Source organism: Schistocerca gregaria, chromosome 2 (genome assembly GCF_023897955.1).
Source record: "Schistocerca gregaria isolate iqSchGreg1 chromosome 2, iqSchGreg1.2, whole genome shotgun sequence".
Taxonomy (NCBI): domain Eukaryota; kingdom Metazoa; phylum Arthropoda; class Insecta; order Orthoptera; family Acrididae; genus Schistocerca; species Schistocerca gregaria.
Genome location: NC_064921.1, coordinates 689,973,380 through 689,997,587, shown reverse-complemented (window position 1 = coordinate 689,997,587; position 24,208 = coordinate 689,973,380). Strand labels below are relative to the sequence as shown.

The window sequence follows — 24,208 nt, the reverse complement described above, 5'->3', positions numbered from 1 at the left end:
CGCCTAGACAGGCACCAGACTCAATGCTACACCTCCCATTAATTCTTCTAAGTATTGAAAAGCATTCCAGTGACTCACTGACAACTGTTCCTTCCCTGACTACCCACTCCTACTCAACAACCAACCCTTATCTGACGACCAGAGCAAAGCTGAACTTTGCATCCTATCTCCGACACCTTCTCAATCCCTGATGACCCTCGCTTTGATTACTCCCTTTTCCCTACCACCTGTGAACAAGTAAATACCGTTGTCCCATCTCTGACTCCCAGCTTCCACTACTTGGACAACGTACCACAAATAGAATCAAACAACCCCATAACAGCACATAACTTAAAACAAGTATTTCACAGAAAATGCAACACATCGCCTGGTCACAAATGCATCAGCTGTCAACACCTTAAAGAATACACCTCTCTTTTCTATTCACCCTTGCAACCTTTTACATCTCTATCCTCTCGACAGGTTACTATCCTGAGCTGCAGAAAACCTCCAAAAAGCCCACTTTTCCTTAAAAGTAAACAAACCCCCTACTGATACCCTCCTGCTACTGCCCCATTTATCTTACTCAGTATTCAGCAACGTCTTTATATCCAACCTATCCCGATGTATCCATGATCAGCTGAACGACACCACCTCCTTCCCTTTAATCAGTATACCTACAAAAGTATGGCATTTCACTCTCCTCTTCAGATTCCAGACCTATCCACTTCCAGTTAATTATGTTCGCCTTTTGCATGTTTCCTCTCAAACTGCCCATCCTTTGTCAGCATTAACATCAGTTACCATACTTCCTCCAGCCCATTGCACGTGTTCCCAAGCCTCTGTCCTCTCTTCTCTCCTCCACATCCTTTACACTGCTGGTATGCCCAAACCACCCCCACCAGTCCATCGCTTCTAATATGCTGATGACAACACTTTCGTCGCCCTTTATCCTACAGTCAAGAAATCCCAACAGTGTCACCAAACACAGCTCAATCAGTTTACGACCTAGTGTAAAAAACGGCTCCTGAAAACCAATCCTTTCATCTCCATGGCCTCTACCTCACCATTTATGATCGTCCTACCCGTTCAACTAACGCATTAAAATATATTGGACTAATCATAGACCAGCAGGTAACGTGGAAACGTCATCTTCTAACTATCCAACAGAAAGCCCACAATAGACTGAAACTGCTAAAACTACTAACTGGCTGAAACTGGGTATTGTCTCCTACCACTGTCCTCCACACCTACAAAATCTTGACCTGACCCATTCTTTGCTACGCTAATGTTGCATGGACATCCCCCCCCCCCCCCCCCCCCCCCCAGCTCTATAAGTCCCTCCATATCCTTGAATGCAATGCGCGCCACCACACCTCCTTCCACATCCATCTACCTTCGCCCACATGGATTCTTTACCAACTCATACAATATGCACCTCTCCTCACTCACATTGAACACCTTCAAACAACCTACATCATCCGTGAACTTGACGCCAATAATCCTATAGTTTCTCCTCTACTTTCCAACCCTAGTGCATAGCCGCACGTTTGCCAACACATCCCACATACACACCCTCCAGATGCTCTCCAAAGGAACTTCAACCATTTCCATCTCCCAGATCATGAACTCTATCCTGACATTTATCCCTTCTACCAACTTTATGCCCATCCCATCCATTCCACCTTGTCAGTGCTCCCTCTCCCTCCCTTCCCCATATTTCTCCTATCCCCTTTTACCCTTCCATTCTTCTTTTCCTAGCCCCTTTTCCTCGTCAGATTTTAGCCTCACTAATAACCCTCTACTCCAATCCTTCTTGTATCCCAACAGCCACACCTGTATCACTGATATATCCGCACCAGTCCTCCACCCACACACCAACACCATTCTACTCTTCTCAGTGACTAACCTTTCCCCTTCAACAACAGACTACCTACCCGAGAACTCGTCATTGCAGCTTCAGTCCAGTGAAGAGATTCTTTTTAATGTCAGCATTCTGTGTCAAGGTTTTCTAAATATGTTTTTAAGTGTAATCTTCCTGTGTTTCTGATTTTTACCGGTATTACCACAGTTTTGAAGTAAACGTGAAGGAAGTCATGTCTCATATATAAAAACTTCCATTTTATTTTCACCTTTACAAAGTTTTATATTCGTTGTAAATATATCAAATTTCTGTTTATTATACTTTCATTTGATTTACATTTTCTTGACAACTGGCTGAAGGGTGGGTTGGATGTACCATCAACAGCCCACCCCCTGCCCATATGAGACAAGGGGGGGGGGGGGGGGGATAAAACAACAATAAAGGAGGGGGGAATCAGTTTCGACAGTCAGTTTCTCATGACAGAGATGAAGGAGGCAATCATTGATAGCTCGAGGTTTTACCATGAATTGACATGACAAGAAGTTCAAGAATGTTTTATATATCTCTTTTTGATGTTCTTAGGAGTATGACAGGGGGATGGAATTGTATTAGGGAAATACTGACAGTTATGCTAGGAACTCGTCCTATGACCACTGTATTACATGTCAGTTGTAAGCAAAGCATTGCCTCGTTGTTTGCCCATGCTTTGTATTCCTGCATGTAAAACTGGTTCTGTCAAATAGTGAGATGACATGGTCCATCCTCCCCTAGTTGCACAACTGCTGACCTATATCTACACCCAATCAAGTAGATCCTCAGATTATATTTGTATTGTGGATCTAATAATAAGCATCAGTGTTTCCATGTGTTAATCCATCAACAAATTTGTTTTCACAGATGACTCATTTCCATGAACTGCTTTTTGGATTTACGGCACTTTGGTGCCCAGCCTTGTATAACATGATTTTTCACTTCATCAAAGTAATTTAAATTTTAATTTATAGAATTTTGTCGCCCAGTGTAGGATCATTTGCGTATCATTCCCTGTATCAGTTTTGAATTCATTACATTTTGACACCCATCGGGGGTTCACCTTGTCTGTTATTTGCAAATCAATTTCCATTTATTACCATATATATTTTCGTTATTTTCTTAATTATAGCACAGCATATATCGAAAATTGTAGCTTGTAATTACTGGTTTCCATAAACCATTGAAAAATCACAAAACTTAATAAAAAAACATTAAGCAATTGGCAGTACTGGTTCACAAACTACCATATACAAATCAGGATGCTGCAGCCTGGATGTGTCATATATACCTAGATGTGTCGATCTCTGACAAGACAATTTCTAACAAGGTGTTTGCTGGTTGAGAATTTAGCCAAAGAGAGCGAAAGGTTACGAAGTTATTGATGAATAAATTTGCTGTAAGTGAACTTGTCCTGTTTCTACCAGGTCAGCAATCACTGCAGCACTCTGGAATGATGTAGTCTATTAATGTCCACAGAATGTCAAACGAGGGTAGCAGGTGCTCAGGTCATGATGTTTGTATTATTCATAGCTTGTCCCAATAGGGACGTCTGCAATGGACGCCAGATTTAAGCAGAACAGTTCTCTTCCAGTTCAGTTAGCAAATTTATAATGAATGTGTTTTGATCTGATACTAAGAATATATCTTCAACCGACCTCCGAAACTTTGTCGATAGAATTCGGATTCCCTCCTTAGTACAGTAATACATAAAATAGTAAAACACACCTGGAGGCGCCTCAAGCAGCGGTTCTTCTTCCAAGCCAAGGTACTCCATGACTCGCTCCACAGACATCATCTGGTTGGCCACTTCTGCGGACTGGCGTATACCATATTGGAGCATGCCAGTAAGGTTCATGGCTTGCGTTATCGCGAGTCCCATCTGTCCACCAAAAAGATCTGCAAGTGTTTCATATCATTTTATTATACTGATTACTTACTCATAATAGAAAATAATGAAGTTAAAATTTCTGCCAGTAGGAATAACTTTTAATCTTGTATTAATGGAAGCAATGCACATGAGAAGCAGAGTGTAAGTCAAGTTATTTGAATGAGAGATCCCAAGGGATAGAGGACATATTCAGTTGCTGAACTAGAAACTTTCTCTTTCATCGCAATCATTAGACCATTTTCTTGACAAACTTTTCGCTTTGTACTTCTATGGTGACTGGTGAGAGTGAGTGATAGTGACAAATGTGAGAATAGTATAATGATGTATTTCTCTTTCTGATGAGAACGGAGAAGAATTCTCTTTTCGAGCAGCATCAGATGGACCATCAAACTTAAAGTCCCCATGCTGCAAATATGTCACTAACTGCAGATTGCATGTACAGCCTCATGAACTACTGGAGACATGTTTGTTACTGAGCTCAGGACTTTGGCGCCAAGCTTTGTAATCGGCAACTTCACGCCTCAACCTCTTCTCACTTTGGCCACCAGAGCCCTGGTATGAAAATTCTTCACTTCCATTGCCCTAGTGCCGGATTCTGACGTCTGCGCAGTGAAGGCAGACGGGGGAATTATATGCAATAGAATGTTTGGAGAATTGCAATGCAATTGAAGCTACTTGGTAGATTAAAACGATGTGCTGGACCGAAACTCGAAATAGAGGCCTTTGCCTTTCGAAGGAAGTGCTCTACCGACTGAGCTACCCAAGCACCGCTCACTACCTGTCCTGACAGCTTTACTTCCGCCAATACATCGTCTCCAACCTTCCAAACTTCAAGAAGCTCTTTTAAAAAACTTGCGGGACTAGCAGTTCTGGAAGAAAGGAGATTGTAGATATGTGGTTTAGCCACAGCCTGGGGGATGTTTCCAGAACGAAATTTTCACTCTGCAGTGGAGTGTGCGCTGATATGAAACTTCCTGGCAAATTAAAACTGTGTTTCCGGACCGAGACCGAAATCACGAACTTTGCCTTTAGCGGGCAAGTGCTCTACCAGTTGTATTACCGAAGGAAAGCTTTACTTTCGCCAGTGCCTCGTCTCCTATCTTCCAAGTTTTACAGAAGCTCTCCTGCAGGAGGTTGGGATGAATTGCTGTTATCCTCAAGTTAATTAACCAGAAGGGAACAAAGTGACTCCCGCGTACGAAATACGGAATAGGGAATATCACTCAAACAATTGTTAATAGCAGACGCAGGTCTGTGTAAATGAACATCTGTAAACGTTGTGTTCCAAAGTTGGCAGTTTTTCTGAAGTGACAGTAAATCCAAAAATGAAATCTGACCGCCTTTTTTGTTCATTTTGTACTATATGCTCGAAGTAATACGATTCAGAAAGTTCCTTTTGTCTATAAGGCAATATAAACAGGGTATTGAGGTACTGAAATCATTTCCCATACAGAAAATCACGAAAACTGCACTGATCTGGTTCTCCTCCAGCCTAACGTCAGTTTTCACACTAGAATATTTCTCAACTGTTGTGGGGTGTGTACCAAATAAGACAGAGGATACTAAATGTGGATAAAGAGGGGCAATACAAATGGTCATAAGTTTGCTTGACGCATGGAATAGCATCACGGAGACGCAGTAAAAACGGAACTGGCGAACGCTTCGAGGTAGGCGCTACTTATCCCTCGAAACAATAGTTACAAAGTTTCAAAAATCAGCTTTAAGTGATGAACCTAGGAATATGCTACAGACACCTCTGTATTGCTCCCTAAAGAATCGCGAAGACAATATTAGACTAATTACAGTGCATCACAGGCGCTTAAGCAGTCATTCCGCCCCTGCTCCACACACGAGTCGAACAGAAGAAGATTTCGAGGTAATTACTGGTACAATGGGAAATACCCTCTGCCATGCACTCCACAGTGGCTATCAGAGCGTGGATGTAAGTGTAGAAAGAAGAGATGCCAACAGTTTGAACTTACGTGTTAATGAGCTACCTGAGCAAGTTATTCATTTATTTATGCAAGAAGTGAGAGCTGTAGCGATGGACGGAGCAGACGTTAGAAGCAAACATGCTTAAGCAAAAACTGCCTTCAACAAGAATAAAATATTAAGCCACCTGCCTTGAAATCATGGAAAGGTTTTTCAAAGCCTAATTTAGTGTGTTGCATGCTATGGCTGTGAAACTCTGCCGACAGAGCAGAGACGGAAGTAAATTCTTTCGAGATGTTGTGTTACAGTCGCATGCTCAGAGTGAGGAGGACTGACATTGCTACAAACGAAGAATGTCTGTTATCCAAAGAAGAGTTAACTCCCTGACCATCTAGTGAAGCATGAAGGGCTTCTGAACACAGCAACAGAGAGATATGTCAGTGGAATGAGATCTAAAGGAAGAAAGCGACTAGGGTACTCGTAGATGCACCTTATTATGAAAGCAAGGGAATAAGTACTGTAATGGGGAGAACCCCCCCCCCCCCTTACATGCCTGCCTTACTCTACTTCATTCCCCTCACCCACCCTCTCTGTCTGTCTCTCTCTCTCTCTCCCTCGCTCTCACTCTCTCTCTCTCTCTCTCTCTCTCTCTCTCTCTCTCTCTCTCTCTCACACACACACACACACACACACACACACACACACACACACACACACACACACGCGCGCGCGCGCGCGCGCGCGCGCGCGCGCGCGCGCGCGCGCTCTGCATTACACTATTACCACAATCTGTCTCCTCGCATTTGAGTATAAAATGAAATAACATAGAAAACTTTTAAAAAACTGTCTATTTTATGTTAAATACTTCAATGAAGCCAAATACATGGTCCAGTCAATGTGACCACCCTCTATGTTCGATGTCAATGAGCCGCAACCATTCACACAGATGGCAGGTGGCAGCACTGACAATAGAAAGGAGAACGTGGGAAAAGAGCAGTCTTGTCGTAATGATTGGCTTTTGGGTCAAGGGTGGAAGCATTTCAGAAATGGATAAGACTGTAAGCCGCTCGTGTGCTGCCATGATCAGCCAAAAGGGGTGCCGAGGTAACTATGGTGCACCATTACCGTAGATGATGGGGATGAACGATGGCTGCAGAGATGTGTACGGGTGAATAGACGTGCAACCGTTAAGCAACTGACTGTCCAGATGAACCACGGGGTTACCAGCAGTGCCTCCTCAACTACAGTTCAGCGAATGTTACTACTAATGGGCCCCCACAGCTGGCGTTTGGTTCGTGCACTCATGCTGTTTATCAGTGACGAAGGCTGGAATTTGCAAGCTAATACCAATTTTGGACGTCCTGTGAGTGGCGGCAGGTCTTCCCAGATGAATCGCGTTTTAGGCTCCATCGGAGTGGTGGCCGTTGGCATGTACGGCGTCTAACATCTGAAAGCAAACATCGTGCAACAATCATTGGAAATGTGCATACCAGAGAAGGGAGCGTTATGTTTTCGTGACATTCCCTAGTGATCTCATTATTCTGGAAGGCACAGTCGATTAACACAAGTATGCACCTGTTCTTGGGGAGCATGTCCGCCCATAGATGAAGTTCGTTTTTCCTGAAGGCATCTACCAGCTGGACAGTGCAACGTGTCACATAGTTCGCAGTGTGCATGTGTGGTTTGAAGAGAACCAGAGTTTACCGTTCTGCCCTGGCCACCAAACTCTCTGAATTTAAAACTTATCGAGAATCTGCGGCACCATCTCGATCAGGCTTTTCGCACCAAGGACCCTCAACCGAGAAACCTAGCTCAGCTGGATACAGAACCGAAGTCAGCATTACTTCGCATGCCTGTCGTTACCTTCCAGAACCTTACTTTCTTCCTGTGCGTCCCACAGTGGTCCGGTGTCTTCTGACAGGTGGTCATAGTATTGTGACTGGACAACGTAAAATGCTAACCACATTCACCGACTGATCTCTAGATGAATTCCTCTCTGTATCCTTCCACGTAAGAAATACTGCGCACTACCCAAAATGTTTCTTATGGGAATCTTTATTTAACTTGTAACACAATCTTCCTACATTCAGAATAAAAGCTTAAAAAAGTAAATAATGTCTTAAATAGTGAAATAATTTCTAATATTGTACTGCAAGACAAAACAAGAATGACTAGATAATTTTTGATAAGTAAATATCTGAATATCCATTAACCATGTAATAACGAAAACAGCTAATGAAACGAATTGGCGTGGTGACCTAAATTCTTGCTTTACTTAAATGAGTTTTTTCTTGTTCTGTTATGTGCAAAATGATACACTATTTTAAAATAATGAACTTCGTGCTCTTCCATTTTCCATATAACTTCAACAGTTAAACCTTCGTCAACAATTCGTGAATCACTGTAAACGCTGTGGCAGAGGATACTTTTTTTTTGAACAATTCCAGTTCCATTCGCAGACGGAGCGTGGGGAAATGACTCCTTCTCCAGCTCTGTGCGGGGTGTTATTTTCACAATTTTATCTTCACGATGTCTGCGGGGCAGACAAGTAGGAGACTGAACAAAATTCGTGATTTTTACTCTAAAAGAAAAGTTTTGGAATTTCTCACGTACGTTCTTGATAGAGGCATCATGTGTCGCTTCAAGTTCTGCCAATTAAGATTTATTTTAGTCACTCTCACAGGTCAACTAAGCGTGTGACCATTCGAAGCACCTTTCTCCTATTGATGGTATTTCCAAACCGGATAACCATTTCTGACTCATTGCAGAACGTAAAAACAGTTTTTAATCATGAAACTTCCTGACAGATTAAAACTGTGTTCAGGACCAAGACTCCAACTCGGGACCTTTCCCTTTCACGGGCAAGTGCTCTACCATATGAGCTACCCAAGCGTGACTCACGACTCGTCCTCACAGCTTCAATTCTGCCAGTACCTCGCAGAGCACTTGCCTGCGAAAAGCAAGGTCCCGAGTTCGAGTCTTGGTCCAGGAAGTTTCATATCGACGCATACTCCGTTGCAGAGTGAAATTCTTATTCTGGAGATTTTAAACATATTTGTTTAAACTTTTGCAACAGCCATGGGTTCCATACATCACGACGATTTTAAATGAAGTTCTTATCACTGTCGGCTGTGCTGAAACAGACATGTCAATGAAAAACTTAAGTCCTTCTCTTTTAACGTCATCGTTACATAGAAAAAGTTATGTTGCTGCATTTGCGTTGATTACATACTTTGTTTCAGGTATTTAGTTGCAAATAAATGTTGTTAACCACTGCATAGAAATATGTTACTACTCCGTCTCGTCCTCGCAAAGCTGGTCCGAAAGTTTTCTTTACTGCTTTAAATCTTTTATTAGGCGATTTTCAGTCAGAGGCACATCTTTTAACCATGATGAAAGTTTTGTCAAGTAGTTTGTCGTATGTCTGAGAGGGGGAGGGGGGGGGGGGGCAGGACATCAACTGAAACTCGCCACTGTGTTCCTCGAACCACTCCATCACACCCCTGGCTTTGTACCATGGCGTATTATCTTGTTGAAAAACGCCACTGCCGTCGAGAAATATGATCGTCATGAAGGGGTGTACGTGGTCTGCAACCAGCGTGCGGTACTCCTCGACCGTCATTGTGCCTTGCACGAGCTCCATTGAACCAATGGATGTCCACGTGTATGTTCCCCAGAGCATAATGGACCAGCTCTCAACTTGTCTCTGTCCCGCAGTATAGGTATCAAGGAGCTGTACCCCTGGAAGACGACGGATTCGCTCCCTCCCATCACCACTACCATCGGCATGATGAAGAAGGTAGCAGGATTCATCATACCATGCAACACTGTACCATTGCTCCAACGCCCAGTACCGATGGTCACGTCCCCACTTCAGCCGCTGCTGTCGATGTCATGGTGCTAACATTGGGACACACACTGGAGATCGACTAGACCAGCGTTAGGACTGTTTGGTGGACTGCGTGTGTTCAGGCCCTTTTTTACTCTGCCCAGCATTAAAGTCTGACGTTAGTTCCGCCACAGTTCCCCGCCTCTTCTGTTTACCAGTCTGCCCACCCTACGACGTCAGATATGGGTAATGAGGTATAGCCACCCAACCCCACGACGTCTGGACATGGTTTCACCATGGTTTCGCCACACGTTGAAGACACTCACCACAGCTCTCGCCGAAAACCCGACAAATCGTGCAGTTTTCGAAATGGTCATGCCAAGCCTCCAGGCCTTCACAATCCGACCTCGGTAAAACTCTAATAGATTGCGCATCTTCTCCATTCTACATACGGACGGCATGCTCACTGATACTACATGCTCCATGCGTGTGTCTGACTACCAGTTATTCCTTGCCAGGTAATGCTGCTATCGCCTGGATGGGTTTATATCGATACTAAGTCGGTGGTCATAATGTTCTGGCTGATCAGTGTATAAACACCCTTATGGACATTTTTCAACAAGTCATGAGTTCACGTTGATGGCCTGAAACTCAGGTTTCCCTTACACATATCGAAAGAAATAACATATTTTTATAAGATTTTCTGATGATTGTAGATGGATTTCGAACATTAAGCTGTATTTTTGTTAGAAAATTAACTCACCTTTTTAAGTCATAGGTCTATTGCAAACAGAATTATATTCGATTTAAAATTGTTGTTTCTGCGGTGATTTCCAAGAACCCTTGGGCATCAAAGTCGCACCCTCACTGCAAGCTGACGCCTGACTGTCGATGAACACTAAGTAAGTGAATCAATGTTTTTTAATTAAATCATGGGAGAAGGTAGGTGGATCAGTGCGCGACTTCGATACTCAACGTTTTTTGTATTTGTGAATTCCTAAAGGATCAAACTGCTGAGGTCATCGGTAGTTTTTTTTTTTTTTAATTGCCGTTTCTACTTATGTGCGGTCAAATAATGAGTCAACTTTCGTCTTCATACCAGCGCAGTTCGTACCCTGATTACCGGTACAATGTACTCACATTTACTTGACTTCTCATCTCCCTAGAATTTTTAGAGGTCGCTGGAATTCAAACTGCTAGTAGGTAGATTCCTCTTACATTTAAAAATACATTTTACTTAGAATCCTTGTATCTCATCATTATAAAAATGATACACGATTTGTCATACATTGCCTTACATAGAAAATACGACATGAAAAGATTTACAATTAGATGTCCATAAATAAAATATTATTACATATAACATGAAACCATATGCATAACAACATTCATAATATGCTAAATTAGAATAACAGATGAATACAATTTAGTTTACAATGAGCATTTTTGGTCATTATGATGAAGGAAATAAGCTACTGTATATTGAATGCTGATGATTTAATTATTCCTTGAGACTATAAAAACTCTTGCTAATTAACATTTTTAAGTTCTTTTTAGAATATGTAGAATTTTGGTACACTTTTAATTTCCTTTGGTAGTGCACTAAATAAGATTTTTGGCTGATAAAGAACTCTTTTTTGATAGATAGCTTTTGTGTGACTTTCTCTATGAAGGTCATCTATATTTCTCGTTTTGTAGTTATGAACTAGACTGTTTAACAAAGATTGTTCCTGGTGTGCCTTCACAAAACATATAATTTCATAAATATAGATACATGGTAGAGTCATGATTTGTAGTTCCTTGAAAACTTTTGAAGCACAAATGAGTGTTTGGCCAAACTGGTATTGCCCCAAGATATACCATATCTTAGCCTGCTATGTATAAGTGCAAAGTATGAACATAACACCACATCAACAGTACAAGAATTTTTTAATATTCTAAGAACATAACAATACTGACTTAGTTTTTTGTGTAACATTTCTGTGTCTTTCTCCCGCATTAAATATTCATCCAGTCATAATCCCAAAACTTTAGTGAGGGGGGGGAGGGGGGTTGCTCTACCTTACACTGCCCAAGTTCTACAGTTAGGTCAGATTTTTCTTTGTTTGTTATATGACCAAAGTTCATCCAAACTGTTTTTTTGTCATTAACAATTAATTTGTTGTTTGTAAACCATATGTTTGCTTCTTCTGTGGCTACTGTGACTCTCTCCAGTAGGTCAGTTTCATTCATAGCTTTGACAAAAAAACTGGTGTCGTCAGCAAACAATACTGTTGATATGCGGCTTGGCAAATCATTTATAAATATTAAGAACAGCAATGGCCCCAGTACAGAGCCCTGCAGCAGACCATACCTGACTCCTTGGTATGCTGATGAGTAGACTTTACCCACATGCCTTATTTCTACATTCTGATACCTATTATAAAGATGGGATTTGAACCAATCATGTGCTTCTCCATGGACCCCGTAACAATATAGTTTCCTGAGCAGTAAATTATGGCCAATGACATTGAAATCCTGAGACGGGTCCAAAATAGGCCACAGTTTAATTCATTTTTGTCTAGAGTATTTATGATCAGTTTTAAAAATTTATGAATTGCTGTGTCAGTTCATACATTTTTCTTAAAACCATTTTGCTCATTAACTAGAATTTGATTTTTATTAAGAAAATGAGACAGTCTTTCATGCATTACCCTTTCATTACTTTTTAAAATCCAGATAACAGTGATATACGCCGGTAATTGATAACATGAAACTGGTCACCCTTCTTGTAAATAACCTTGAAAATCGATTTCTTTAGTTTTTCTGGGAAGACTCCTGTGCTAAATGACAGGTTAATCATGTCAGCAAGTGGGGAATCTATGTACCTTGCACTCTTCTTTATTACTTTGTCTGGTATCCCATCACAGCCACATGTCATTTTATTTTTTAGCTGATTTAAGGCATTTTGTACCTCTAATGCAGTAACAGGAAATAGAAACAAGGTTTTATCATTCATTGGTAGTTTTGCTCTGGAGCTGAAATCACATCTTCCTTGAATTAGTTTTGTTGCGATATCTGTGTAATGTGTGTTGAATATGTTTGTTATCTGTAGTGGGTCCTTAACTGTTTTCCCTTCACTTTTAATTTTTTGCATGCCAACCTTGGTCTTTTTTCAGCCAACGCAAGTTTCAGACGATCCAACAATGAAGCATGATAGGGTCCACTTATAGTTCTCCCTTTTTCCAAGTAATCTACGAGAATTGTTCCTTGGGAATAAAAAAAAAAAAAACACTGGCCATCACCATAACAGCTCACAACATGGTCTTTACCTTCTTTGGAGCACTTTCACCACACTTTGTCTGTTGTTGTGACTACCGTTTTGACTGTGCTGTGTAATGAAGGATCCAGGTTTCATCAACAATTACAAATCGGCGCTAACAGCCCTGCAGATTGCGATTAAACATCGCCAGATACTGTCCTGAAATGTTGTGCCGGATGCGCTTTTGGTCGACTTCGAGCAATGGCGGCACCCGCTTCACATACAGCTTCTTCATAGCAAATTCTCTGTGCAGGATATTATGCACTCGCTCTGTTGAGATGACAACGATATCTGCAGTTTCACGAATTTTTATATGGTGGATTTTGTCAATTATTTGCTTTGTGGTGACCTCAATTGGACGGCCGGAGTGTGCTTCGTCCTCGGTACTTCTCCCAACGCGTTTAAATTCATTAATCCAAAATTAAATGGTCTTCAATGATATTGCAGAGTCCGCTTGAACTTCATCCAGTTCTGTTCTGATTTGTGCAGCAGTCCAACTCTCCGACTGAAAATGTCTAGTAACAGCATGAAACACGGTTTTTTCTATTTTCTATCGCAGACGACAGACTGACCAACTCAAACGGTTGTCATGAATGAGCTGTATACTGTACATTGATGAGTTTTTATATGATACTTCGAATAATCAAGGTTACCAACTATGAAGACGTAATGAAAATGTTCCATTCTTTCATGAAAATTTATCAGACTAGAGAAATTGGCCGACTACAAATAGAAATTACATCATTCGAAGTTTCATTGCTCCTTCACTTATTATTGATTTTATGTGATCATTTCACTTTTCATCATTTAATCGGATGTCTTGTTAGCGTAAACAATATGATGCGGTTCTGTTCAGAGCCATACTATCCTTATTTCACATTTTGCTCTGAGTTATTTGTATTGTGTTATATTTATTTAATTCAGGGTGAGCTGATAACAAACGTATGTGGGAACATAACTATTCTCTCGTTTCTACCTACCTTATCTAACGTAGCAACTACATTTCGTACTATTGTAGGAATGTTTCCCCCTCTTGTTTTTTTTCTTTTTCTTTTTTTTTTTTACTTAAATCACAATAATAATGCAAAAGTCTTCGCCTAGATTTAAAAACAAGAGATCACGTCACCCATGCCATGGCGTGATTAAATTATTTATTTCGTAACTCCATGCCGTCTAATTACAACATTTATGTTAGGGGCACCGGAAAATTATCACTAAAATGAACTGAAAATATCGATGAAATGACGTAAGAAGGTATAAGAGGGTGTGCTAAAAAAATTGAAGCCTCTGAATTTTTAATGTGAAAACATTTTTAAAATAAAACAAACTTTACTAAGATTATACATCTTTATTCTGTGTGTAAAACTTTACGGTGGTTGGAACTGAAATTACAAAAAGGCCGATTTCTTTTTAAAAAAATCGCTTTGTTTTCTGTAAGAAATAATATTCCTTGGCGATGCATGAAAAATGTTGAATAACCGACTAAGAGCCACTACAGAGTTTCTCGATAGTGTGGCAACTTCTGTTGTCGGACAACAGCTGCAATTTGACATTTTCTTTTAGTTTCAAGAACGAATCTAAAAATCTGGCACACAAATATCGATGTCCACAAATAGACGTTGGATTTCGTACTATATCAATCCAAAGCATCGACATTTTTTTGTTTCAGTATCTATAGTTCTATACCAAGTACAAGTTAACACCACCACGTGATGCGACAATGACACTAAGCAAATGAACCTTCGATGTGTTTTCATCATGTACACATACATTCTTCGGCAACAATGTTGTGTTTTTTTCTAGACGTGCCTGCATTGTTCGTTCTTGGCAACATTAATAAACGAAATGTATCGTAATTGCACGTTAAACACAAACATATAAAAAATGAAGTAAAACCATAAAAATGACATCATCGTTCCGAAAGTAAGTAGTTATATGACAAAATATGCAAAATTAAATTTACGTTTTTACATACAAACTATTCGAAATCTTAGAATTTGTGAACAATATGTAGCTCGTAAAGAAAGAAAGAGTACCGTACACATCACCTAAATCCAGGCATTACTAACTAGCTGTAATAAAATTAAATGAAGCTTCTGATCGGCTGAGTGACGATTTGCATGTGTACGAGGTCCCATTAAGGCCTTTCATCTTAGAAATGTTATCAAGTGATCCTCCCAGTTCCCATGTCACTATATCCGCATTTGTTTATGAATCTGAAATGGCTACTAGTGTAACAAAACAGTTGCATGGCAACTGCATTTCAGCAGATCATCGATGTGTTTCTTCAATTCAATTTCTCATTAAGGCACACAACCAAAAATTTCAAGTATTCTGCCTTAGAAATAGACTTCTCTTCATAGTCTATGTGAATCAATGGTGTTACGCCATTAATTGTACAGTATAAACTGTGTTTTCTCAAAATTTAGTGAGAGTCCATTTGCAGAGAACCACTTAATAATTTCCGGAAAAACATTATTTACAATTTCCTCACCTGATTCTAACTTGTTGGGTGTGATTACTATACTTTATCGCTAGAAAAAGAACTGGCTTTGCATCTTCATGAATATAGAGTGGCAAGTCGTTAATGTATATTAAGAACAATATGGGACCCAAGACTGAAACCCAGTGGGACACTATTGTTGATACCTCACCAGTTAGAGGACTTTGCTAATTTTTGCAGACTATCTGCACTGTTAATTTCAATCTTCTGCATTCTTCCAGTGAAGTATGAACTAAACCATTTATACACTGTCCCACTCATAACCCAATACTTAAGCTTATCCAGAAGAATTTCATGATTCACACAATTAAAAGCCTTTGAGAGATCACAGAATATCCCAATGGGTGAAGTTAGGTTATTCAGCCCATTTTATATTTGATCAGTGAAAGCATACATAGTATTTTCTGTTGCAAAGCCTTACTGAAAACCAAATTGACATTTTGTTAGTACTTCATTTTTACAAATATGTGATGCTACTCTTGAATACATGACTTTTTCAAGAATTTTGGATAAAGCTATCAGAACTATGATTGGATGGTAATTGATAGCATCAGACCTATCCCCTTTTTTATGTGATGGTTTAACAATAGTGTATTTCAGTCTATCGGGAAAAATGGCCTGTTTCAGTGAGCTACTACATATGTAGCTGAGAATCCTACTTATTTGTTGGGAACAAGCTTTTATCACTCTGGTGGAAATGCCATCAATTCTATGTGAGATTTTACTTTTGAGTGAATTTATTATTTTCCTAATTTCAATAGGAGAGGTGGGTTGAATTTCAATTTTATCAAATTGCATAATTACTGCCTCTTCCATATACTGCCATGCATTTTCTAATGAATAGCTGGATCCTATTTTCTCTATAAAACTTAAAAAATAATTATTAAAAATGTTTTCTACTTCTGACTTCTTGTTAACATACATTTCATTGAGTTTAATAGAAATACAGTCTTCCTGTGCTCTTGCCCTGTTTCCCTTTTAACAATATTCCAAATTGTTTTAATTGTATTATCAGATGTGCTAATCTCAGACATAAGGTAAATACTTCTGGACTTTTTAATAACTTTTCTTACTACAGTGCAGTAGTTTTCACAATATTTCACTGTTTTGGGATCATTACTCCTCCTAGCTATAAGATACATTTCCATTTTCTGTTTACAAGATATTTTATCACTTCAGTAAGCCACGGCTTTTTACATGGTTTCTTACAATCATATTTCACTGTTTCTTGGGGAAACTTTTTCAAATATACTCACAAAGGTATCACGAAATAGGTTAAATTATTAGCATAATGTTCCCTGTACACCTCATCCCTGTCTGACTGTTGCAAACTTTCCCTAAAAATTTTGAATTGTTAAATCGTTAACTGAACACACTATTTTGGAGGACCGTTTTGCATTACTGTATGGAGCTATGTCATAAAGTGTAACTAGCTGTGCATCATGATCAGACAGACCATCTGAACAGGAAAAATTTTTATTTGATTATCTTGGTCTACGAAAACATTATCTATCAGTGTGCTGCTTTCCTGTACCACCCAAGTAGGAAAATCAATAACTGATGTCAAATGAAAGAACCAAGTAATACTTCAATGTCAAGCTTTCTACCGGACTGTTTCAAAAAATCTGCATCGAAATCCCCACAAACAATAATTTGCTTTCTTCTGTCTGTCAGATAGCACAACAAATTATCAAAGTTTTTAAAAAATAGTTGAAAATTTCCCAACGGGGATCTACACATGGCAACAGTTATAATAGTGACATTATTTAGTTTAAGCTCATATGCTCATGCTTCTGTTATGTTGCAGTTTCCGAGTTTATCAAACTATGACAGATTTTAACATATATGGCAACTTGTCCTCTCTCCATAGTGTCTCTACGTACATGTGCTGAAAGCTTATATTCACCTACATTTACCATTTCCATACTTGTGACTATATGATGTTTAGACAGGCAGAGTACATCTGTTCCACCCTCAGTTTCTAAATCTCCTAACCAAACAAGAGGCTCATTTACTTTAGTTTTTAATCCCTTGATATTCTGATGCAACATACTAACATTATTTTTACTGTGCTTTTATGTGAATTTTGTGACATACTAACATCATTTGTCACTTTACTGTTATGAGAATCTTGTGATATGTTAACATCTCTAGTACCTGTCTAACTGATCTTCTCATTAAGCTTGATTTCAATCTATGTTGGGCGGTTGGACACTGATCTTAGCCTAAAAAAAGTACTCCCATGAGTTTCAGTGCCACCCCCCTCCCCCGCCCCCCTCTTGAAGATTTTGCTGTTATCCCAGCAAGTTAACCCTTCTCTTTTCTATTGAGATGCAGGTCATGTGTTGTGAAGTCCCACATACTAATACCATCAACAGAAACCAAACCTATGCCTGACAAAGTAGCCACCCTAAGCAGCTGATCTACCTCCATATTGACCCTCCTGACAGAGCTGTTCAATTAGGGCTGATTATACCGCATGAAAGCAGGAACCAAGCCAACATTTGCATGGTTCATTGCAGATGCTATTTTTACCAGGTCACACTCAATATTGAAGACCTGATCCCTATTAATACCGTTTCCTGCACCACTCACTACCATTACATAATCCTGCTTTGTAAAATCCTTGCACAATGATCCTACATCCTCTATCACTTGGCTAAGACATCCACTGGGCTTGAAAATACTTGTGATCTGATACATGTCACCTAATTTTTCCTGCAACAACTAACCCACACCTCTCCCATTGCTACTACTTAACAACAGAGGTTTCCTCCTACTTTTTTTGCAACAGTTGGTTTCCTAATGAAAGTCTGTTGAGTGCTGAATACACATATATCTACTTGAGACCCTTCCTTAATTGACTGAGGTAGCAAGGCAAATCTGTTATTTGTGTCAATGATGAAACTGTCAGATACTGTTCTCTTTCTCCGGCCCCCATTCCTTGCTACCACTTTCCACCTGTCTTCACCCTTCTCACCCCTTAACCCCATCAGTTCCTCCCTAGAACTATCCATTTCAGCCTGAAGGGCTCTAATCATCCCTTCCTGTTCCGCTATTTTCCTATCCCTTGAACATAATCTGCAATACCATGGAAGAGGATCATTTACTTCCCCGATTCCCATGCCACTACATTCACCCTAATGTAACCATCTGCCACAACAGCAGCACAAAATCCCAAAACTGACTTCCCTAAGGCAGCTCAAATACTTCTCACTCAAGGTTGTTTACAATATTTTTACAAAATTTATCTAGGCAATAACAGTAATATTCTATTAACTACAGATCATAAGAGTCAGTAAAGTCATGTGGAACACTAATATACGTGTATACTATTAATATAGTAATGTAATGCAGTTAAATTAACGTTAGAAATAAAAAATTGTATACCCAAAAAATTAGGCCTAACATCGTGTATGCACAATACATACCTTACACGTTTTGAAAGGAAATAAAAGATAGAACTTAAAACCTTTAATTCCCCGAGTAGATATGGCACTACTAAATATATGTGTAATGAAAATAACCTAAATTCTTCACTTACTACTTAAAGAAATGTCTTAAGTTTGTATGTAAACCTACGTCTAAAGTATGCAGAAACTGGCTCTTAGGTTATGTTTTCTTTCTTTTTTTTTGGGGGGGGGAATACTTTGAAATGAGTGAAACCTTCAATAGATAATACAAAACAGACTCTAATTAACTTAGCTGTGGTGTAACATTAACTTAATTTACAGTTATTATAGAATTAATTACTTATCTTCATGAGCTTAATATTCAAGAATGTGTGATCTGTGCCAGTGCTTTCAAAATTCAAGTAATTTGTTAACAATTGTCAGGTGGTAATTTAAAGCAGCATATTGTATTATATTTATTTTCATTTGCTGAAGGGATGTTCATTTGGAGTGTGTGGCTACTAGTCATTACTTGTTGGTAGAAGTGTGAAGTTGTCATGATTGGAACTGCTGCCAACCTATGTGATCCAACAGTGGTAGGTGCTCATTGAGTAATTATAGTAAAACAGCCATCTTTTGATGAATTCAGTAGTCACTACTGTAAATAAGCACCTGTCACATATGAGCAAAAAACGTCTCTATAATGTGCCGCAATGAAGCTCAACTGATCAGTGTTGCCGGCAGTGAATGAAGTGCCTCTCACAATTTTTCAGTCAATAATGAGTTGTAAGTGAGCAGTGGGGCCCAATGTGGTTTTCATAGAGCTATAAAGGCATAGCAAATAGAAGGACAAAATAAATGATATTTGTAAGTGTTTTGTATCTCATAACCGTATGAAAATGGTGATAGAATCCAAAAATACTCTACCAACATCAACAGCTGGCACCTGTGTCATTTTGAGACATGGTGCAATTGTCATGGGGCTGAACGACCACACTATCTACTTCTGTCGAAGTCAGCCGTACATCCTAAATGATTTTATTCTTGGGAGTCAGCCAATTAACCTTCACACTGAAATGCTGTGGCTTGTTGTTGGACCACATCTCAGTGATACTTAACATGGACATCAAAATAATCTCACAGCCCAACAGATTTGCCATCTCCAAGGAATAAACTGGAAACATTCCCAAACCCAGATATTAGACAAGCTTCAGGGCACAATGAATCCAGGCAGTGTGGGTGTCAACAAGGTGCTGACCCCCCTTATGTGACAGGTGCTGTGAGTGACAGATACAGCCATGTACAGGAGCCTGCAAAAGCCGCACTTGCAGCAGCTAACACCAACATTCTAGAGGGCTATTAAGGTGTAAATCTGGCTCTTCTGCAAATGGCAACTCACTCATCATCCATCGACAAAATGACTTTTAAATCAGCTGTAACAAGATGTCAAGGTAGCCACAGATGAGTCTTGAACCCAAGATTGGGTGGACAACATTGCCACACAGTTGCAGTTGGCCAAAGAGTTCCTTCATCATTTTCGGCTAACCCCACTGCTGAAAATGTGACGTCATCTGTGAGCCAGATGCCAGTGTCTTGGCAGATACATTTGTAGCCATTTTATAGCTGTGAAGACCCTGTCAACAAGAAGCACATCTGCCTGGGGTGGACTGGTTCCTGACAGCCAAGGCAGAGGACAAGATTGAGCCAGTCACAGGGGAGGAGATGATCAGCATTTAAATGTGAAGAAATATGGAGGCAGCAATAGACTCTGCAATGTACTGCTGAAGCAACTGCTACTGAGTTCACATCACATCCTGACAGCCAGCTTACTGTGATGTGCAGTCTGGCAACTGACCCTCTCTGCAGAAATGTGAAACTTGTAGCTACACTGAAGATTGATAAGGCTGTCACAGAACTATCAGCTGATCAAACTGCTTTATTCCTGCTTGAAAGTTTTCAAGAGGCTCTAAATGAAGTGATTGCTCAAACATGTCATTTCATAATGCCTAGTACCAGACGAGCAGTTTGGTTTCTGGAGAAGGCTCTCTACATCTCATCAGCTGTTGCAGTTGGTGAAGCAGCAGCACTGTGAGTATCTTAAGATGATGCCTAGTTCTGTCTGGGGCATTTGTTTCTGTGTGGCACACTGGCCTCACATACAAAGTTCTTGGCCATCAGTAATAATGTCACACAGTTTCCTGCTCCTCTCCTACCTGTTCAAAAATATCCTTCCATTTTCATGGTGCTGATGGCATGTCAATGGAACAGTCAGTATGTGCGTGAGTGCCAAGGGGTCAGTGTTCATACCTATGCTGTAGTCATTGTACCATTCTGATGTACCAGTAGAAGTTCTGATGATCGGTTCTGTTTGCACACAGTATAAATACCTGGATGCTAGGAAAAGTTGAAGATTAGGGCTTAATGATATATGAGCGACAAGGTTGTTAAAGGTGAAGTACTAGCTTGAGTTGGATAAGGATGAAGCAAAAATTTGACTGTGGCCTATTCAAATTACACAGGTTGCCTTAAGTGGTTTAGAGAAACTGATGAAATGTGGGATCTAGGTGATCAATTGGGACTTTACACACCACTCCTACAGAATGCAAGCCTGATACCTTACCACTACATCATCTCAAATGGGTCAAATGGCTCTGAGCACTATGGGACTTAACTTCTGAGGTCATCAGTCCCCTAGAACTTAGAACTACTTAAACCTAACTAACCTAAGGACATCACACACATCCATGCCCAAGAAAGGATTCGAACCTGTGACCATAGCGGTCACGCGGCTCCAGACTGTAGAGCCTAGAACTGCTCAGACATCATCTCAACTGGTAAATGTAAGCCATACAAAATTATTTGTTGGGAGACCTCAGGACATCTATTAATCCACCTAATTGAAAAGTTTTTCCCTCTGCACATTAACACCTTACCTTTGTGAAGTATGAGTTTTGTGTCATAAGTGTAAGTGCTAAGAGTAGGGTATACATGTAGTATGGTTGACTGATGTACTTTCCACGTGATGAGTAAATTTAATTTTTTCTTCAATGCTATGAAGCAATTATATGCTATATTTTTGAGGCACTTCACAGATTTATAAAACAATAATTTGCACATACCTTCTAGAAATAAGAAACTGAATGCAATGAATGCCATGTAAACTGTAGACATAACATCTAAGGTGAACCCAAATGTCTGTGATGTCGTTAAATACATATGCCATGCTGAAGTGTGTAAATCCTGAAACACATACATAATAAGAAAGTAATTTCACTGTATATCTGAAGAGTGATAACTCTTCATTCTCCTACAGAGGCAGAATAATTTAATAAAATTATCACATAATTTTTAAGATGATTTAAGGGCTGGCCATTACATACCTTTAGGGGCTAAATTCCTAGAACTAACAATAGAAACATATAACAGCAGAGATACCTATCCAGTTCTTGAATTGTTCATTATTAATAAACTTTACTAAATACTACATACAGAAACATTACTAAAAATGCTCCAAAAAATCAATGTCTTATTGGAGGCCATCAGGGATGCAACCACTGTAGATTCTTTGAAGCTTGTCCATTGTGCCATACCTCATTCAATTTTTAAAATCTCGAACTACTTAGTCTGGCAGTATAAAAATGAGAGTAATGTCATCCAAGAAGAAAGCATGACAAAATTACTGTCCAAATTGTTCACAAATTAGCTATTGCTATGTGTTTATGTAACGGAGTCCACTTGCTTCACATCACCCCTCTTCCATCAAAAGGAAAAGAACCTGAAACTACTCTTATTAAATGAGTATTTTAGCTCTAAATTTCTTCAACCAAATTTGTAATCTTTTTACGCTTAGGTATTTCAAAATGTATATGCCAAAAGCTCTGTATCCAACCATGACTCTGTAATCTTTTCAGATGACATGCTTTCTTAGCAAAGACAATATGTAAGTCAGAAGATTTTACATTTTCTATTATAATTTCATGTTGGTGCAACCTAAAGCTTTGCTCTTGTCGCTAACTTTGACAGTTATGTCTCTACTCTTAATATAAATTTTTACTTTAATTTGATACACAAATATAAATGTTCACTGACTTGTCCAGATCAGCTGCACAAGTGATTTGCTCTATAGGACAGATAACAATGAAATGAAATATTAATATGAGGTGTAACTGACATACCGGTATGCATGTATTTACATGTTGTTGTTGTGGTCTTCAGTCCTGAGACTGGTTTGATGCAGCTCTCCATGCTACTCTATCCTGTGCAAGCTGCTTCATCTCCCAGTACGTAATGCAGCCTACATCCCTCTGAATCTGTTTAATGTATTCATCTCTTGGTCTCCCTCTATGATTTTTACCCTCCACACTGCCCTCCAGTACTAAACTGGTGATCCCTTGATGCCTCAACACATGTCCTACCAACCGATCCCTTCTTCTAATCAAGTTGTGCCACAAACTTCTCTTCTCCCCAATCCTATTCAATACTTCCTCATTAGTTATGTGATCTATCCATCCAATCTTCAGCATTCTTCTGTAGCACCACATTTCGAAAGCTTCTATTCTCTTCTTGTCCAAACTATTTATCGTCCATGTTTCACTTCCGTACATGGCTGCACTCCATACAAATACTTTCAGAAATGACTTCCTGACACTTAAATCTATACTCGATGTTAACAAATTTCTCTTCCTCAGAAACTCTTTCCTTGCCATTGCCAGTCTACATTTTATATCCTCTCTACTTCGACCATCATCATTTATTTTGCTCCCCAAATAGCAAAATTCCTTTACTACTTTAAGTGTCTCATTTCCTAATCTAATTCCCTCAGCATCACCCGACTTAATTCGACTACATTCCATTATCCTCGTTTTGCTTTTGTTGATGTTCATCTTATACCCTCCTTTCTAGACACTATCCATTCCATTCTCTGACAGAACTACAATGTCATCGGCGAACCTCAAAGTTTTTATTTCTTCTCCATGGATTTTAATAGCTACTCTGAATTTTTCTTTTGTTTCCTTCACTGCTTGCTCAATATACAGATTGAATAACATCGGGGAGAGGTACAACCCTGTCTCACTCCCTTCCCCACCACTGCTTCCCTTTCATCGCCCTCGACTCTTGTAACTGCCATCTGGTTTCTGTACAAATTGTAAATAGCCTTTCGCGCCCTGTATTTTACCCTGCCACCTTCAAGTATTTACATGACCTTTGTCAAATAATCACAATATATAACCTGAAAAATTAGTAATATGAGCCACAAAGAGCAGCTTTGTACTTGTTTGTATTACCTGATGTTTGTCAAATTCTTCTCGCAGTACACTCTCAGCACCAAAGGCTCTTATAGTAGTCAGTCCTTGTAAAGTTGCAAGAAGGTGGGTGAATACAGGACTTTTAGCTGAAACAAATTTATAGATCTGATCAGATATTATTTTTAGTTGTGAGGAAACTGAAATTTAAGACCCAAAACTAAAAAGAACTATTTGAAACATT

At 39.5% G+C, this 24,208-nt stretch overlaps 1 protein-coding gene across 5 annotated transcripts in view; it reads right to left on the bottom strand.

Annotated features, from left to right (window-relative positions):
• The window catches only part of LOC126334772 (ATP-binding cassette sub-family C member 4-like), a 548,862-nt gene that overhangs the window by 268,084 nt on the left and 256,570 nt on the right, over positions 1 to 24,208 (bottom strand). For 3 of the 5 annotated variants that reach the window (XM_049997358.1, XM_049997355.1, XM_049997357.1), the window contains 3 exons: positions 24,007 to 24,113; positions 21,841 to 21,961; positions 3,602 to 3,772 (listed from right to left, as the gene is read on the bottom strand). The exons of the other annotated variants lie outside the window; for them this stretch is intronic. In XM_049997358.1, coding sequence (XP_049853315.1) covers positions 3,602 to 3,772; positions 21,841 to 21,961; positions 24,007 to 24,113 — 399 coding nt within the window. The remainder of the gene's footprint in view (positions 1 to 3,601; positions 3,773 to 21,840; positions 21,962 to 24,006; positions 24,114 to 24,208) is intronic. 5 annotated transcript variants of the gene reach the window in all.